The 19,374-nt window shown below is 38.9% G+C and overlaps 1 protein-coding gene across 3 annotated transcripts in view; it reads left to right on the top strand.

Moving 5' to 3' along the window:
• Positions 1 to 6,318: 6,318 nt before the first annotated feature.
• The window catches only part of phactr4.L (phosphatase and actin regulator 4 L homeolog), a 36,942-nt gene continuing 23,886 nt past the window's right edge, over positions 6,319 to 19,374 (top strand). The window contains exons 1-3 of one of the 3 annotated variants that reach the window (XM_041581054.1): positions 6,319 to 6,653; positions 6,823 to 7,054; positions 13,815 to 13,883. In XM_041581054.1, the coding sequence (XP_041436988.1) occupies positions 13,868 to 13,883 (16 nt within the window). In that variant the 5' untranslated portion in view covers positions 6,319 to 6,653; positions 6,823 to 7,054; positions 13,815 to 13,867. 3 annotated transcript variants of the gene reach the window in all.

The raw sequence follows: 19,374 nt of genomic DNA, 5'->3' as shown, positions 1-19,374 counted from the left end.
AACCCAGAATCTGGTGATGTCCATGAGTTCAAGACTTCAGGTTGTCATTGCCAGCAAAAGGTTTTCAACCAAGTATTAGAAATTAACATTTTATTTTCTGGTTTTTTAATTTGTCAAATTACTTTTGAGCCCCTGAAATGAAGTGATTGTGTTAAAAAAAGGCTTTAGTTCCTCACATCTTTATGTGCTACCTAAGGGATGTGAGCCTGGTAGGGTTTGTTCTGGGGGTTTGTTAGCATTTGGAAATTGTTGTTAGGGGCCCCTACAGTGTTTAATCATGGGCTGGGGGGGCTGTATTATCTACAAGGGAAGAAGGGGGCATATGGATTGAAGGGTATGTTTTAATACGACTTACATTTTTCACATATGGGTGATATGCCTGCAGTGAGCACAAACTTATTTGGTTGGCTGGGGGGGGCTGTATTATCTACAAGTGAAGAAGGGGGCATATGGATTGAAGGGTATGCCTGCAGTGAGCACAAACCATTTGGTTTCTTGGTGTGCGACCACCATTAATGTGGCTATGGTCAAGCTAATTTCAGTGCCTTGAGGGCTGCCCTACAGAGTATCGATAGGGGCATTACGTTTTCAGCTAAAAACACAGAACAGAAATGGTTGTCATTTAAAATGATATTAAATCATTTCTGTTCTCAATTTGTTCCCTTAAGGAGTAAATGCAGAAGCTTTAAGAATCATCCTATGTGGTTTAATATAGAAGTAAAGAAGTTAAAAGGAAAGAAGAGAAAGGCATTTAAAAACTACAAATCTGTTGGGACAGAAGCTGCATTTAATGAATATAAACACTGTAATAAATGTTGTAAATCAGCAATCCGGGAGGCAAAGAAAGGAAATGAAGAGTTAATTGTGATGGAGGTGAAAACTAACCCTAAAAAGTTTTTTAAATATATTAATAGTAAAAAGATGCAGATTGAGAGTTTTGCTCCATTAAATAATGGTACCAGTATGGTTGTAACAGATACAGAAAAGACAAATGTGCTAAATCAGTTATTTTCTTCAGTGTATACAATAGAGGAGTCTGAGTTCCCAGGCTCACTTTATAGCTGCACTAATGGCTCAGCTCAATCTAGTCAGTGGCTGACTCAGGATATGATTCATAAAGCTTTAATAAAAATTAATGTAAACAAGGCTCCAGGGCCTAATGACCAGCCCCTATTTCTGATGTTCTCAGATTCGCTTTCATCTGGTATGGTGCCTATGGATTGGAGAAAAGCTGATGTTATTCCAATATTTAAAAAGGGATTACGATCTCAGCCTGGCAATTATAGGTCAGTAAATTTGTGATCTGTGGTGGGCAAATTATTTGAAGGTTTGTTAAAGGATCACATTCAAAATTTTGTCCTAGTGAATGGCATTATGAGACAAATTTGATTGCTTTTTAAGTAAGATGCTGCACAGTGGGGGGCAGTAGATGTGATCTATTTGGATTTGCCAAAGCTTTTGATACAGTGCCCCACAAACGACTGCTTTCTAAACTAAGGTATGTTGGGCTTAATTAAGTTGTTTGCACATGGATAGGAAACTGGCTACAGGATCGGGTACAGAGAGTGGTTGTTAATGGTACATTCTCTACTTGGTTAAGGTTCTTAGTGGGGTCCCTCAGGACTCGGTATTGGGTCCACTTTTTTTTAACGTGTTCATTAATGACTTAGGGGAGGGTGTTGTAAGTAATGTATCAGTGTTTGCAGATGACACAAAACTATCCAGCCCAATTAATTCCATCCAGGATGTGGCATCCTTGCAACATGATCTTGACAAAATGGCAATCTGGGCAGTTAAGTGGCAAATGAGATTCAATGTTGATAAATGTAAAGTCATGCACCTGGGATGTAAAAATATCCAAGCCACTTATACCCTTAATGGGACTGTACTAGGCAAACCAATGTGTTCCTCTTTCCCCCTCCTCTCCTTGTGCGACTGCCTGGTGCTGGTTAGAGAGGTCGGCACCTCTCCCACAGTATAATCAGGAATGATGCCAACACTCCATGGCTATTGTAGCGGGGTTAACCCCTGTGTGTTTATTGCGTCAGTGATGTAATGTTTCCTGGGCATGCCCCTTCAACAGACATGCAGAACATCCCTCACAACATATATATATACCTATATTGAGAGATCTTACACAATTGGACTTAGGGAACTGTTGATTGTATTACGAGTAAGCTCTACCTATCCACAAATCAGATAGACCCTCGGAAGGACCTGCTGGATATGGATTACTTTAAACACCTATACAGATATATGGACATATGCTCTTGTTTCATTTGATATGTTAATTAACTTGGGTATAAAACACGTTGTGAGGGATGTTCTGCATGTCTGACGAAGGGGCACGCCCCTGAAACATTACATCACTGACGCAATAAACACGCAGGGGTTAACCCTGCTACACTAGCCATCGAGTGTTTGTATCATTCCTGATTATACTTCACTAGGCAAATCCATTATGGAAAAGGACCTTGGAGTCCTTGTAGATGATAAACTTGGCTGTAGCAAGCAATGTCAGCAGCATCAAGGGCAAATAAGGTCTTGAGCTGTATTAAAAGGGGCATAGAGTCAAGGGAGGACGGGGTCATCCTTCCACTGTATAGAGCACTTGTAAGGCCCCATCTAGAATGTGCCGTACAGTTTTGGTCTCCATCCCTCAAACAGGACATTATTGTATTAGAGAGGGTACAGAGAAGTGCAACTACGCTTGTAAAACGTATGGAAAATCTTAGCTATGAGGAAAGACTGGCCAAATTGGGGATGTTCATGCTGGAGAAGAGGCTATTAAGGGGTGATATGATAACTATGTATAAATATATAAGGGGATCATATAATAATCTCTATAATGCTTTATTTACCAGCTGACACAAGGTCACCTATTCCGATTAGAAGAAAAGAGGTTCCGCCTAAATATTCAGAAGGGGTTTTTTACAGTGAGAGCTGTGAAGATGTGGAATTCTCTCCTTGAATCAGTTGTACAGGCTGATACATTAGATAGCTTTAAGAAGGGGTTGGATGGCTTTTTAGCAAGTGAGGGAATACAGGGTTATGGAAGATAGCTCATAGTACAAGTCGATCCAGTGACTAGTCCGATTGCCATTTTGGAGTCAGGAAGGAATTTTTCCCCCTCTGAGGCAAATTAGAGAGGCTTTATATGCTTTATATTGTATGACATGCCTAAACATTGTATACAATTGTTTGCTCATTATATTTTTTTTCTATTTTTTTTGTTTTCTTTGTTGTTAAAACTGAATAAATAAACGTTATAAAATCAATAATGGACAATTATCATAATAATCTGAAATGTTTCTTCTATCCACTACTACCCCTATAGCCAGGAAGCCATCTCTAACAGACTAGGAGGAAACTCCAGTCACTTTTACTAGTTCTGGAAGGCAAAGTATCCCACAGAGGCAGCAAGAATGCAAGAAACAACAGGAGCAATCAATATGTTGGCCAGATTTGTCTGACACTAAAATGTTTAGCTATAGGGTCACTGTGCTGCAGTTGTGTGAAGTCAATAGGTTCTTAAGAAAAAGAAATTGGTTAATCATGGGGAATGTATGTGTGATTCTGCTATGAGGCAAAGTTAAAAGCTTGCTTTTGGTGTAAAGATATAGATGGTAATTGGTTACAAACATTTTTTCACTGATGCCAATTATGTCATTAGACTTATCAGCCCAACATTTTGCTATGGATTATAGTGCATTCACTAAACTTCTCCCTTTCTTAAGTGTAACTGTAACATATACATAGGTTTAATTAAACCAGTGTATGGTTAATAAATATATATTTCACAAATGAGTTAAGTTTTTTTTTATTGTTTGTTTTATCAGTGTGTGGTGACTTCAGCCATTGCAGCTAGGCAATACAAATCGTTGAGCTATTTTGTAATCATTTACATTTAATCATTGTTCACCTTTAAATGGGTTGTTCACCTTTAAATTAACTTTTGTTTGATGTAGGACATGTAAAGCCTACATTTTCCTACCATGTACTGTATATAAATTGGGCATATCTTCCCCACACAAGCCACATGAGAGAGATGAATATTCTGAGACAATTTGCAATTTGTTTTCATTTTTTATTATTTGTGGGGGTTTTTGAGCTATTAAGCACCTCTGCAGTTTTAGATTTCAGCCATCTGGTTGATAGGGTCCAAATTACCCTGGCAACCATGCATTAATTTGAATAAGAGACTGAAATATGCATAGGAGACAGAGCCGGGCCAACCTGGCCAGGCGCCCTAGGCAGCCTGGCCGGCCACGGCGCCGGCTGAGTGTGCGCTCGATAGCGCATGCGCAAAACTGCGCTCCAGCAGCCATCACCCGGCAGTGCATTCCACAACCTCTCTGTCCTCACTGTGAAGAACCATCTACGTTGCTTCAAATGAAAGTTCTTTTCTTCTAGTCTAAAGGGGTGGCCTCTGGTACGGTGATCCTCTTTATTGGTATAAAGGTCCCCTGCTTTTTGTCTATAATGTCCTATAATGTACTTGTAAAGTGTAATCATGTCCCCTTGCAAGTGCCTTTTTTCCAGAGTAATCAACCTCAACCTTGACAGTCTCCCCATATAATTTAAGTCTTCCATCCCTCTAACCAATTTAGTTGCACGTCTCTGCACTCTCTCCAGCTCATTTATATCCCTCTTAAGGACTGGAGTCCAAAACTGCACTGCATACACCAGATGAGGCCTCACCAGGGACCTATAAAGAGGCATAATTATGTTTTCATCCCTTGAGTTAATGCCCTTTTTTATGCAAGACAGAACTTTATTTGCTTTAGTAGACACAGGATGACACTGCACAGAATTAGACAACATGTTATCTACAAAAACCCCAAGATCCTTCTCATTTAAGGAAACTCCCAACACACTGCTATTTAGTGTATAACTTGCATTTATATTATTTTTGCCAAAGTGCATAACCTTGCATTTATCAACATTCAACCTCATTTTCCAGTTTGCTGCCCAGTTTCTCAACTTAGACAAATCACTCTGCAAAATGGCAGCATCCTGCATGGAACCTATAGTTCTGCACAATTTAGTATTATCTGCAGAAATAGAAACAGTACTTTCAATGCCCACCTCCAGGTCAGTAATAAACAAGTTGAAAAGCAAGGGACCTAGTACAGAGCCCTGTGGTACTCCACTAACAACACTGGTCCAATTAGAAAATGTTCCATTTACCACCACTCTTTGTAGTCTATCTTTTAGCCAGTTCTCTATCCAGGTACAAATACTATGTTCCAGGCCAACATTCCTTTCCTTAATTTAACCAGTCTGTGTGGCACTATATAAAATGCTTTAGCAAAGTCTAAATCCACTGCCATCCCAGAATTGAGGTCCCTACTTACCTTCTCATAAAAATAAATTAAGTTGGTCTGGCAAGATATATTATGAATAAAACCATGCTGGCACAAACTCATAATATTATGATTTGCTATATAGTCCAGTATCTTATCCTTTATTTACCCTTGAAAAAGCTTTCCTACCACGGACGTCAGACTAACTGGCCTATAGTTTTGAGGCTGAGAACGGGATCCCTTTTTGAATAGCGGCACCACGTTAGCAATTCACCAGTCTCCTAGCACTATGCCAGACCTCAAAGAATCCTGAAAAATTAAGTTAACATTTCACAAAGAGGATATACTTGCAAAGGAAATGTACTACAGAATTTGTCTTTGTGACACAGCACTCCGTTTGTCCATTACGAGATCTGCTCTTGGCTCCTGTGCAGTTAGTTGCAGGCTCACATCTATATTAGTAACTGTATTTATGACTCATAGCAGTCGATACTTGTTTTGCAACAAATTGTTTTATTTACTCAGCTGGTTTCACGGTTTTCACATAAGAACGTCACTTTGTGGGAAGGCTGTTATCTGCCTATACTGATAGAGTTGAGCAAGGAATTAATATCTAGTGGCAGAATAAGGGGTGAGTCACTTTAGGGAATAAGCTAACACAGTGACTGGGTCTCAGATCTTTCCTATGATCAACATGCACTTGTCACAATCCGTCCTCAGGCTGTGTACAAAGGGCAATAGAGCAGGGGCTTGCTCACAAATAGGGGTGCACATTTCCCATGACAAACCCCCACTTTCTGAAGCATGATCAACCATTCGATGTCGTGTAACTGGCCTGCACAACTACAACTATTAGAAACAGCCTAAAAGCAAATATTTATACGCGTTTTGCCCTAAACAGAAGAGGCAAGGTCACTGTTATCAAAAGGTGCTATTTGGAAAAAAGTCTACGCCCTTTCCCTAGAGGCTACTTTTTTTGTCTTCCCCGCCTTGCCACACCCCTAAGGAAACCTGAAACAATTCCGCCAGCGGTAGTGGTACTGTTTACAACAGTCCCTGGGGTGCCATCTACACGCTCCATCAGGGGCGGTGCCCACCGCTAATTGTATTAGTTCACGTTGTTTGAGTGTGCGAGCACTACATTTCCCACAAGGCTTTGCGTGCGTTGCTAGTTGGGGTTCGGATTCAAGCCACGCCACTCCAGGTAGGACTTCCGGTGATGTCAGAAGAGGACTGAGAGAGAGAGAGAGCGAGTGCCCTGGGACAGAGAGCGCAACACGGGAGTGAATACGAGCAAGGGCAGTAGCAGGACGGACAGGAGAAGCGAAAAGTCCCGGGAAACTTCAGGTGAGTTAGTTGCAGGAACACTTGTAATAACTACCTCCCATCCATTCCCACCTTACCTCTTATCTCTTCACCCGTTCTTCCCTCCATTTCCATTCCTTTCACCCACTGCTCCGTATTGTATAACCTCACTACCCACTTTATTGTCACTCATTTCTCCTTCCTGTCCCAGAACGTTCACTTGTTTTGAATGTTCAACAGGTTCCTGACCTATTAATGTTCCAGCAACTGACTGAACTGTACCGACTCGAATAGTGTAGCTTTATCCAGTTTATCGCTGTGGCACATTCCCACTCGTGAGCTGCAAATCTTCAGCCACCCCCCAGGGCTACAGGTGGAACATTCCATACTTTTATGTATCCAGTCCACCAGCCTAGAGAGGAAACGTCTCAGCTGTCATCCGTGTATGTATGCAGATTGCAAGAGGGACATTTTTATCTTTTCAGACTGATTTTGTCTGGTCAGTGGCTAAGCAGCCATGGTTTTCACAGAGCATGATAAAACAACATACATCTGCTATCCTATTTAACCAGAAGGCCAACTTTTCTGTTTGGATTCACACTTACATTGGGAGAGAATACCAGTATGTCTATAATAGACACAATTTCCTGCTCTGCTACAAAACCATTGCTGCAAGTGTATAGACAGGCTTTGTAGTTACTTCATTACTTAGTAGGTATATTGTTCCTATAGATACTTAAGCTGGCCATAGACGCAAAGATTTGATTGTACGAATCGAGGATTCGTACGATTTTCGGACCGTGTGTAGAGAGTCCAAACATGTTTCGTCCGGCGGAGATTGGTCGATCGTTCAGGATAAAAGATTTCTGTCGGCTGCGGGTAATATCTCTGTGTGTATTGCCGATCGTACGATTTTCAGAGGGAGACTGTCACTAGCTTTGGTCGGACATAACTTTCGTATGATTGCTGTCAGGGGCAGAACATAAGCTGATCTGTTTTTTTCTACTTTATTTGATTGGAATGGTTAGTGGCAGTTCGGGAGATGGGGAAGTCCGATCGTACGATGATTTGTCTGTTCGGATCTTTGCGTCTATGGACAGCTTGGTCCCATACATGATTCTTTTCTGTATTAACTGCAAAGCTGGAAAATCCTTTGAGAAGCCACAAAATCAGACTAATTAAATTAAAGTGTCAGAAATTTTGTCTTTTTCTGTATTCAGGGATGCACTGAATCTCAGATTTGTTTGGGAATTAAGCCAAACCTGATCCTTTTTTTTGCTGGATTCAGTCAAATCCTTAGTGCCTAGCAGCATAGAATCACAGCCCTTTGTATCACGTGTCTTTGGACAACTGAAGGTCACAATTTTAGGATGCAAATTAGGACGCAGTTGAATTTAGTTTGTGGATCCTGTATTTGTCCAAATTTTAACTGCGGCTTGGGTGGATCTCTATTTTGAAGGACTGTATTGTTCTTTAATGCGGAATGCAAGGTATATCCTTTCATTTTACTGAATCTAGATATTTTTTAATCCTATATTTTGTGTCATGCTAAACAAATTCATGAGAATACTGATTGGTATAGATACTTTTTTTTTTTCCAGTGTGTCCAGTCGAAAAGGTGGATCACTTTTACTATGTTATAGAATGCCTTATTGTAAGCAACTTTTCAATTGGCCCTCATATTTTCTTTTTAATAACTTTTGACTTTTTATTCTGACTGTTTCCAGCTTCCCACTTACCCCATCTAAAAAAAACAAATGCTCTGTAATGCTACAAATGTATTGTTATTGCTACCTTTTATTACTCATCTTTCTATTCAGGCCCTCTCCTAATCATATTATAGTCTATTATTCAATCAGTGCATGGTTGCTAGTGTGATTTGGACCCAGCAACCAGATTGCTGAAATTGCAAACTGGAGAGCTGCTAAGTAACACAGAAACCACAAATAATAATAAACCGATTGCAAATTGTCTCAGAATATCACTGTCTACATCATACTAAAAGTTAACTCAAAGGTGGACAACCCTTTTAAGTTGCAAAATCAGCTTCATGACAAGTGGTTTAAAACCAGTTATGTACTTCCTTTCAATTACTTTTTTGTATGAAGCAATTTCAGAATTTTAAGGAGTAGAGACCTACCCTAAACATGGTCAGGCCTAACCCATAGGTTAAGACTGCTTAGTTTCAGTATTAAATGCAGCTGTTAGGTGAGTAGTTTAAATGTGAGTACAAGTATGGGATCCGTTATCCGGAAACCTGTTATCCAGAAAGCTCTGAATTATGTAAAGGTTGTATCCCATAGACTCAAGTAATCCAAAGTTTTAAAAAGTATTTCCTTTTTTTTCCTTTAATAATAAAACCGTACCTTGTACATGATCTAAACTAAGATATAATTAATCCCTATTGGAAGCAAAACCAGTTTATTGGGCTTATTTCATGATTTTCAAGTAGACTTAAGGCTCTACTTATCTTCCATCCTTGCACCATATGCCCATGCTCATAACTTAGTTTTAGAAGACATCACTTAGTGAGGTTGGCACATTTTAGGGTATATCTGTATGTTGTTTATGGTGCTGCCTGTTGGTTTCCAAAAGATAGCTAAAACAAACTTTGGTCAGTTTAGGTTTTTGGTGTACAGATATGGCATCTGCTGTCTAGAATGCTCTGAAATACTGTATTTCCTTTTCCCACAGAGTCCTATTTAAGGACATTTTTTTTTATAGATTTCTGTCTGTAATAATTAGACTAGTTTGTACTTGGTATCATCATCCTCCACATTATGATCACCAACACAGAGCATGTGCATTTGAAGCCAGATCTGGATTGACTTCAACAGGACATGCTCCTGTGACAAAGATCGCTGTAAAGAGTGGTTGAAGTGAAGTAAGATGGTGCTTGTCAACCCCTCTGTGCTGCTACTCTACATTTTACAGCCAGGAAATGTTATAGTTGCTGTTTGGTGAGTTGAATGTTCGTGTCTCTTGTGTTTCAGCTCAGCAATTCAGGTGCAGACTCTGAACTGTTAAAATTTTGCAACATTTAGTTGATGCATTTCTCAGCAGCATATCTGGAGTATTATCAACTATTGTATCAATTCTAACAGCTTCCTGTAATGAAACCGAGATTCTGGTCAGCAGGGACAAATATAAGAAATGTATCAACTAAATGTATCAATGTAGAACAGAGCTGCTTCAGAATGTGAAAAATGACACTTTACACTTCAATATTAGAAAAACATTCATACATAGAAAATAGAAAGTCATTGGAAAAAGTTATTTCCGGTGATCTATCGGAAAACAACTAGTTGTTTGAAGTTGAACCACCCCTTTAATCTCTTGCATGTCCACTTTATGTGTGATCTTTCACTTCAGTATTTAGTTATGATTGTTCTGTTATGATGTGTATGGTTTACAGAACATTTACATCAAGAAAATTGGAATAGTGGAGCTTAATTTAAAGTGGATTTCTTTTATATTTAGGCAGTGCCAATTACATATTTGGCCTTTATGTGCCATTCCTCAGTTTTTACTTGCCATTTTGTCACTCTTTTTTTCAAACTGAAAATTCTTTTTTTGTTCTTGTGTTTAAGGGTAAAACTACACAGGAGCTTTTAAACAAAGTCTGCCTGTGTGTCTCTGCCCTAAAAGGTATCTCCAAACTTTACATTTTCTGGCTAACCTGGTACAACATCTTAAAACTATGTATTCCCATCTCACAGTTGTGTCTTGGCGGATGGCATGTAGTTTACACATCAGAATTTTGTATTTGTTCCATTATATTTTGATCCATGCAACTATTTCCAACTTGTGGGATGTGTTTTCCACCATCCTAAAAAAATCTCCCATGGAGGTTAGCCCTAAACTATTGCGTTGATTTTCTGTTTGACTTGTCAGTCTTTGGAATACTTCTTTATGTATATTTTAATATACTTTTGAAACTGCACATTTTCTACACTGCAAATGTGCAGTTTCATAGCTCTGCATGCTTTGTCCATTTTTTGCACTGCTGATTCTGACTTTGACTGAAAAATTTACTACTTTCAAATGAAATTACAAATAATGATAAACCCATTTAAAGGCAATTACTTAATTTGGTTTTCTTTTATTAGGCTAGGTTTTATATGTAATTTATTTCTAAGCAACATTATATTATACAATTTTTTTTTTTTTTATACGGAAACGTGTTTTAGGTTTACATTCTCCTATAAGACAATTTTTGGAGACGTAAAATGTTAGAGGGGAAAATATTTTATCTGATTGATTGTGACTGATGCCGGTCAGTGGACCAAACAAGCACTTTTAACTGTAGGGTAAATGTGAATTATGCCTGCCTTGAGTTTTTTTTATCAATGTTGTATTAGTGTAAATTGCTTATGTGACATTTATGAGCATGGTGGCTTCTCCTACTTCATTTTAATAAGTGGCATGTTATAAGATAGGAGGAAGTTGCTCCTAAATACTTATTGCTCTAGTTTTGTCTCTCAGACTGCCCTAGAGTTCACCTGATGATTTATTTAGATCTCTTATATCGTAGGGAGTTTTGAATGTAGCACATCATTTATGTGACCTGTAGAGATGTGTATAGAGGTTTGTATAAGGCAGGCATTCATTTTTTGTGCATGTGGAGCACTCAGATGTGGGTCAGTGAGTGCTAGGTAAATATTAACAGTACAAGTATATGCCAGGCATATGTGTCTTAAAGCTTTTTTCCACTGAGTGTAATATGGCTTTGCTTTATGTAGCCGGAACACATAAGAAAAAACATATATTTCTGGTATTTTGACTTTTCCCTCATTTCTTCTAGTGTTTTATACATAACTGTCAGTGTAGTACTGTCTTCTGCAGATGTTACGATATTGGCACTGTGGTGCAGTTTCTCAAATTGCTGCTTGCTCTTTGTTTTTTTGGTATGCAGTTTATTGATGACTTTATTGCAGACCCTTTATTCTTCACATCTCTGGGTTTTGTCTGGGTTTGTTCTATTTGTCTTATAAAACAAAAGTCATTGGCGTATATTTATCAAAGTGTGAAGTTACAGATAACACAGTTATCTTTCCATTCATTTCTATGGGATTTTAAAGGCGTGAAAGTTCACCCTTTGATAGATATGCCTTTAAAAATCCCATAGAAATGAATGCAGACTGTTGTGATCTCTAATTTCACTTTTTGATAAATATACCCCATTATATTGATTTAATTGACCCTAGTGTATGGGCATGTAGCAGAGAATTTAGACTGTGTACTTTACTTGTGCATAGGGGCTGATGCGAATGTTAAACAAACTGTATTTAGTGCTGTGTGTTGGTGCTCTATGAGTAAAGTACCAGAATAATGGCTTATGTTTTCTTTGTAGTCGAAACTAATTTAAACTCCGGGTGCAACCTTCAGTCTAGGGGACTTGACTAGGTTTCATTGTTTACTACGGGCACATTTAGTATCCCACATGAGAAGCTAGTTGTCCGTTCAAGCCCCCTTTGCAAGTCTAAACATTGGTCAGGGCCTCACTTAGCTTACAACAAGGCTACAGATATAGAAAATAACACTAGTAATTTAGCTCTTAAGACAGCAAGGGCTAAGCCCAAATTCCACTCTATTTGACAATCATGCAAGGTTTCAGGTGTAACTAAGACAATGACCTCCCCGAATGTGATCCTAACTGGTCTTCAGGCTCAGCACCCCATGGCATTTCTGCCGGCCCACAGTTTGGAACCAGTGCTCAAAAAAGAGCCTTTAATGTACAGTAGAATCCTGCATTGAATTGGGAATCCACAGAATACCCACAAAGCAGTCGGGTTTGGGACGTAAAATCCCTGATTCTCTGACCAAGTGGATGGTCAACCGGTACCTTGCCTGGGTACGCAGATAAACTACAAGCACTAATTTGGGACTTTCCCTACCATACTCCCTGGCCCTGCCAAGAATTTTTTTAACCTGATTGATTCACTTCTGACAACACTTGTGATTTATGCTGGGTTGGGTTGAAGTTAACTCCCTTGCCGTTATGGACAGGTAGTGGTTCTGGGGAAGTGGCAGTGCAGGTAGGCTGGATTGGATAAGGTTGCGGGTCAGTGTCTGTTTTGGGCAAAGTTCTGCCCAGCTGAACCTGTGTATGATTCTAATGCAGGAGTGCTCATACTGTACTAATGTGGGGTCTACTTTTAGTGATGTTGTCCCATTATGATCTACATCCCTAATATCACTGTTACCATTATGTTCAATAAAAAATCTTATATTGATTAATAAGAGAATTTATATTACTATATTTAAAAAAACAACTATTTCTTATGTAACCATTACAGAATAAATATCTGAATAAAAAGAATAAACAGAAGGGTAATTTAGTCAAACTGTTTAACAGTGTCTTGAGATCTACTGATCACCAACTAGATCTACTGGTAGATCCCGATCTACCTTTGGGCACCCCTGCTCTAATGTATAGCTCATTGACCTAGCTACATTGAAACCAATAGGACTACCTGGAAAAGCTCAATGCCCTTGTCACATTCCAGCTATGGGTTAATTAAATGTATGGTTTCTACAGACATTGTGATAAGTATTTCCAAGAGGCAAGCCACATCTTCATTTTTCCTATTGTGTGTATGTGTGTATGTATGTACATGTGTACCCACACACACACACACATACTGTGCATATGTACAGACACACACATGTACAAAATACACTTTGCACTTAACACTTCCTTGAAAACTGCTAACATTTTATCTAATTTCCGAGTGTTTTTGCTAAGCTGCCTGCTGCACATACCTGTCCAGACATGATTTTCAGTTCCTACATTCTTGGCCTTCCTTTCAATTTTAAATACTGAAGTCACCTGTGCTGCCTTCCCCCCCTTGCTCATTTGCCAATTCTTATAGCAAGCCTTTGATTTGGTCTCACATTAAACAGGGCCATTTACCTATTCAAAGAACTGACCTACCCACCTTAGCAGGGACGGAGACTTATGTGTGGCTGTCTTCTACCATGGTTTGTGTGCTGTAGTGATGATTAGATTGGTACGAACTAGAGGTCTCCCTAGTGATAATAGTCAGGGCAAGGCAATCTAGGTGGTTTTGTTGTAATACAGGTCTGGATGTGGCAATGAGGTTGTCAGATTGCTATTTTAAATCATTCCTAGTTTCTTTGGTTGGATTCTGGCTGCAGTTTTCTGCTTCCTGTCTCTGACCTGTGTTCTTATCTCAACAGGTCCATCAAAGAATTGTCCTTCAAAGATTCCCCCTCCCCCCAGAGCCTCTGCCATGGAGGACAGGAGCGGTGAGTTCTTGAGTGGTTCATGCAGCCTAGATATTTATGTTGGGCATTTTCACCTCACATCTCCGCGCGTGAGATTGTAAGCTCTCAGAAACCGCAAACTGCTTTGTCTTTGAAGTAGGTTTTCGGGGTTTATTTCGATTACAATATTATGCATTCTTTTTATGAAGAGTCCTAAAGATTTTGGCTTGGCTAGCTGGAATTGTTGCTGCTGGAATTTCTTTTTTTGGGAGCTCAGATCCTTTTATATTTATGTATTTATCTGTATTTCTTTCTATATCTATCCTTATTTATATACAGGTATGGGATTTCTTATGCAGAAATCCGTTATCCTGAAAGCTCTGGAGTATGGGAAGGTCATCTTTCATAGACTCCATTTTAATCAAACAATTCAATTTTTTTTAAAAATGTCCCTTTTCTCTGTAATAATAAAACTGTGCCTTGTACTTGATACAAAATATGTAACCGTTGATCCACATTGACGACAAAGCAATCCCATTGGATTGTTTTAATTATCTTTTTAGTAGATTTAATTCTGGTCATCCAAATCATAGAAAGATCTGTATAATACCAGGTACCACGCTTTCTGGATAACCAGCCCTGTACCTATGTATATTTCAATCACTGCTTTTCAGAAGTCTCACTTTCTATGTAGCCACCTCTCTTACCTGTCCCACACTGTTATTTGTTTGATACCAGCAAACCCCCCCCCCCCCCATTGTACATTCTTGGTCAATCTTGGCCACCTTAACCAAGGTGGAAATAAAGCAGGCACATAGTACAAATGTGCAGGATTTGCTAGGATAATCGTTGTGTAGTGAGAGCAGGTACCTTAGTTACCATATACAATTCCTGCTGATGTCTGGAAACTGTGATCAATGAAGTTATACTTTTCGTATTCAACTTTGTTTTGCTGTCCAGGTGCAAATTTGAATTTTGTATAGGACCATGATTTGTTACATGGACAAAGCATTGGTAATGCTTTAACAATTTGTTGTAACCAAGGCTACTGCCACATGGGGCTGAAATCAACCTGCAGAAATACACCTGCCGTAACCACCTTCTTCATTTTTCAACCTGAAGCGCGGTATCCACTCCAGCATGAACACACTTTGCTGATTTTGGCAAGACTTTGCATTTCGAACCAAAATCAATTTAGTGTGTTTCAACCGGATGCAAAAAGAAGAGAGAGGCTACTGCCCGCTAAAATCGGCCTGCGTATTTCAGCACACTTGTTTTGAGACCCCATGTGGCACTTGCCTAAGGATTATTTGAGGCTTTAGTTCTGAGCACAAAACTGCGACAGTATGTATAGTAGCTAAGTATTATCTATTGCAGGGGTCCCCAACCTATTTTACCTGTGAGCCACATTAAAATGTAAAAAGAGTTGGGGAGCAACGCAAGCGTGAAAAAGTCCTTTGGGGTGCCAAATGAGGGCTCTGATTGGGTACTTGGTAGCCCCTAAATGAACTGGCAGTCTACAGGAGGCTCTAATTTGCACGATACTTAGTTTTAATGCAACCAAAACTTGCTTCCAAGCCTGGCATTCAAAAATTGGCACCCGCTTTGAGGATACGGAGAGCAACATCTAAGGGGTTGGAGAGCAACATGTTGCTCACGAGCTACTGGTTGGGGATCACTGATCTATTGCTTCTGGAGTCTTGCTTGTAGATCTGTTTCAATAGCTTAACTTAAACTTAAATGGATTCTGCCCTGATTTTTATGGTGTCGTTTTTATTACTAAATTACACTGTGCAAATATTTCATTCTACCATTTAAAATGTTATTCTTGAACCAATAAGTGTATTTTTTTTTAAGTTGTAAAATTGGTTTGTGTGCTTTCAGAAAGAGCACAAACGTCACAATGCAGCTACTTTCAGATATGCTGTTTCTCCTACTCAATGTAACAGTTGAAGGAGTCTTGGGTGAGCTGGACTTTGGTGCAATATGTAGAGGACATTCCATCTCCACAAACACACGCACACACACGTGATAACAGGTCAGTTCTGTGTATTTTACAGGGCTAATCAGTTATCTGCTGTGTAACCTCTGCCGTTTCCTCCTTTCTAAGCTTTAATGCCTGCCCCCACTGCTACATGGCAGCATTTTTATAACATAAACTATAGTGGTTTTTCTGAAACAGAAACCTCAGTTTTGCCAGTGCAGGGCAACAGTACATGTACAGCTTGGTGAAATGTTTTGACCATGCCTGTTTTATAGCCACACCCCCTAATGAGCATGTCTGTTTTACAAAATTTGGCAAGTTATGAAAGTTTGAACACATTTCTGAGCGTTTTAGGGCCATATTTTGTTTTATAACAGTTTTGCTAAAGAACGTTCATCGTCCTTTAAGCTACAAGTCACAATTTTCTTAAGGGTAGTGACGCAGGGAGATTTGTCGCCTTGCGTTTTTTCAAAAGCAAGTTTCGACGACAATCGTTAGTTTTGTCTTACCATAGAGAAAAATCGAAATTGACCGCTACTACAAACACAGTAGTATTTCAAATTACCTGTAGACCCAAAACGCACAAAGACTCCTTCAGATGTAGCGAAAATCTTCACTAACAAAACACACCGGGAGATCAGTAGCCGCCATAGTATTTAAATTCTTGTGTGCGCGGCATGTCGTTGAATGTATGGACATAATTTCTAGGATGGCAATTTTGCATTCTTTGTTCCATCGAGCACACGCTCACTCATCATTCGCATACAAAGATACTCCGAATACTCGTGCGACAATAGGCTGCAGAAAATGCCTTTTTTTAAAACACAGATATGCTCATTGATCTTGTTCAGCCATTGCGGAGAAAGCACCGTGGTGCTCTATGGGATGCAAATCGCTTAGGAGCCAAAGTTGTCTGAAATCTATGCTTGCAAAAAGATGACTTTCCTTTTTGCAGGAACTCTCTTTTTAAAAAATCGCTGGCGAAATCTTCCCATGTCACTACCCTAAGAGACCTGCTTATTTTAAATAGTTACAATTGTATCTTTGCAGGTGCTGAGTATTCTGGGCTCTCTTCCAAAAAGCCTCTTATTTAATCAAGTTTTAGAAACTTTGTATCTTTTTCTGGCGCAAGTGCAGGAGAGAAACTTGAGACATTTCAGAAAGTAACCCAGGACTGCTGGCTGAGCTGTCAAAATCCAGCAGAAAAAGGGACAGTTGGGAGGTATGCTATAGATATGCTACTGTCCCTGGCTGTGTTTCAAATGAGTGGTGGGCATGTTCTAATGGTCCCTGCCAGAAGCACAGTAGGAGGGGATAGCCAATAACAGCCCTGCAGTCACACATGCAAAGAAAGGCTTCAGTTACCTATCAGGTCAACCTACCTACTGATTGGTTGCTCTTCTACAGTGTAGTGTGCACTGGCCCCCTGCACGTCTGGATAATGAGGTAGCAGAAAGTTTCAATAAATCAGCCTGAAACAACTTTTTTAAGCACATTCCTTATATATTTAGAGAAGTATACTGCAGTGGCACATTCTTGCTGGTTACAAAATATGTCTTCTTTAAAGGGCAAATTCAGCTCCTGCAAGCAAAGCAGATAATTCTGGTTGTAATTAGAGTTTTGCTGCTTTTTTTTTTTTTTCTTGCCTAGGTAAAAATGACACTATTGATATAATATCTTAAAGAGGTTTAAACCATTATATCAAATCTGCCTAAAAATGTTGATCTCTAAGCAACTATCCAATATACCAACATTACAATTTAGTTTATTTTTACTTTTGAACGGAGGTTCTGTCTGCTTTCCATTCCCTACTCTGCTGACCACAAGTTGCAGTATTCAGCCCCTCTTTAGGTAGGAATCCATTTCCCACAATGGTTTGTACAATTCTGTGGTTCTCCTTCTTTACAGTTTGGTTAATGACAGACCATACAAGGCATTGGGGAGATTAGATGACTTTATTTGACCTTTTGTCACAAAACAAGGAAGTAAAAAATGTTTTCCCCTTCCCACGGTTAGGTATTCAGCTGAATCTTTTGTGGGGTTTTGGATTTGGGGGTTCAGCTGTATCCAAAATAGTGGATTCACTGCATCCATAATAATAATAAAAAAAAAAAAAATATATATATATATATATATATCTCCAAATAGCAAAGAAACCGCACTCCAGGTTTTTTAAGGTGAAAAAATCAAATCATATTTATTCAGACGTTTTGGCTCCTAACTCAAGCCGTCCTCAGGACGACTTGAGTTAGGAGCCGTAACGTCGAAATAAATATGATTTGATTTTTTCACCTTAAAAGACCTGGAGTGCGGTTTCTTTGATATTTGGACGTATATTACATAACCTGCACCCAGGTATTTGACATACCTTGGAGTGCTCCAGGTGGATATAAAAAAAAAAAGAAAAAAAAAACATTTATATATATATATATATATATATATATATATATGTATATATGTGTATATATGTGTATATATATATATATATATATATATATATATAGACAATCCAAAAGCCGGCACTCTCGATAGCAGGTTAAAGTTGCCTGGGTGCAGTATCAAAAACGAAATTTCCAACGTACAAGCAAGATCCGCACTCACAGGTCTTAAAAATGAATAAAAAGTTTTTATTGAAAAGGGCTGACGTTTCGGCCTCCTCCGAGGCCTTTTTCAAAGTACATAATACATAATACACACGCATTAAATACCCAGGTTGGCGGGAAAACAGGCCAACTTGAAAGTGACGTATACACCTCATCATCAGAAATCGACTGCTACTAAGTTGTCACATGTTATACAATTTACACATGCTAATCTATCACTCGCAACAAATAACATAAATTACAACAAACGGTTAAAAACAGTTAAAAACAAGATACTATGCAACAACGTTCTTAACTTCCTTTATCAAATGCTATGACATTCCAATTGCTATCTGTGTTGCACAATGTATCGACCTATTGAAAAGAGGTGGAAGGTCTGCGCTGGGGCTCTCTCAGTTCTAAACATATTCGTATCCTTATATAATGTAACTTCCCTCTAAACTAAAATTAAAAAATATATATTTTTAAAAAATATATATTTTTAACCATTGTAGCCCGCCTGCTACGTCAGCCCTTTTCAATAAAAACTTTTTATTCATTTTTAAGACCTGTGAGTGCGGATCTTGCTTGTACGTTATATATATATATATATATATATATATATATATATATATATATATATATATATATATAATTTTTTTTTTTATGTCCTGACATTGCGCAGAAAATATGCCCAGGACTACAGGAAAATGGACCATGTAACAAAGCTCAGCACCTTTGGAAACCATGTATATTCCTTCTCCTTTCAGTGCTCTGATGAATAACTTGTTATGGTGCAGTGTCTGGTTGGAAGGGCAGGGCTAAGACTTTTGAGGTAAACATGGCAGATTGAAGTTTAGAACCCTTTAAAACCCCTAGTTACATGTATAGTTTTTTGACACAAAGCGATGCTGAGTAGCTCACCAATAATCTGAAATCGCACAGTCTCATTGGTCAGATGGACAGG

The sequence above is a fragment of the Xenopus laevis genome, chromosome 2L (genome assembly GCF_017654675.1).
Source record: "Xenopus laevis strain J_2021 chromosome 2L, Xenopus_laevis_v10.1, whole genome shotgun sequence".
Lineage (NCBI taxonomy): Eukaryota > Metazoa > Chordata > Amphibia > Anura > Pipidae > Xenopus > Xenopus laevis.
The sequence above is the reverse complement of the archived record's forward strand: the minus strand, read 5'-3'. Positions and strand labels throughout refer to the sequence as shown.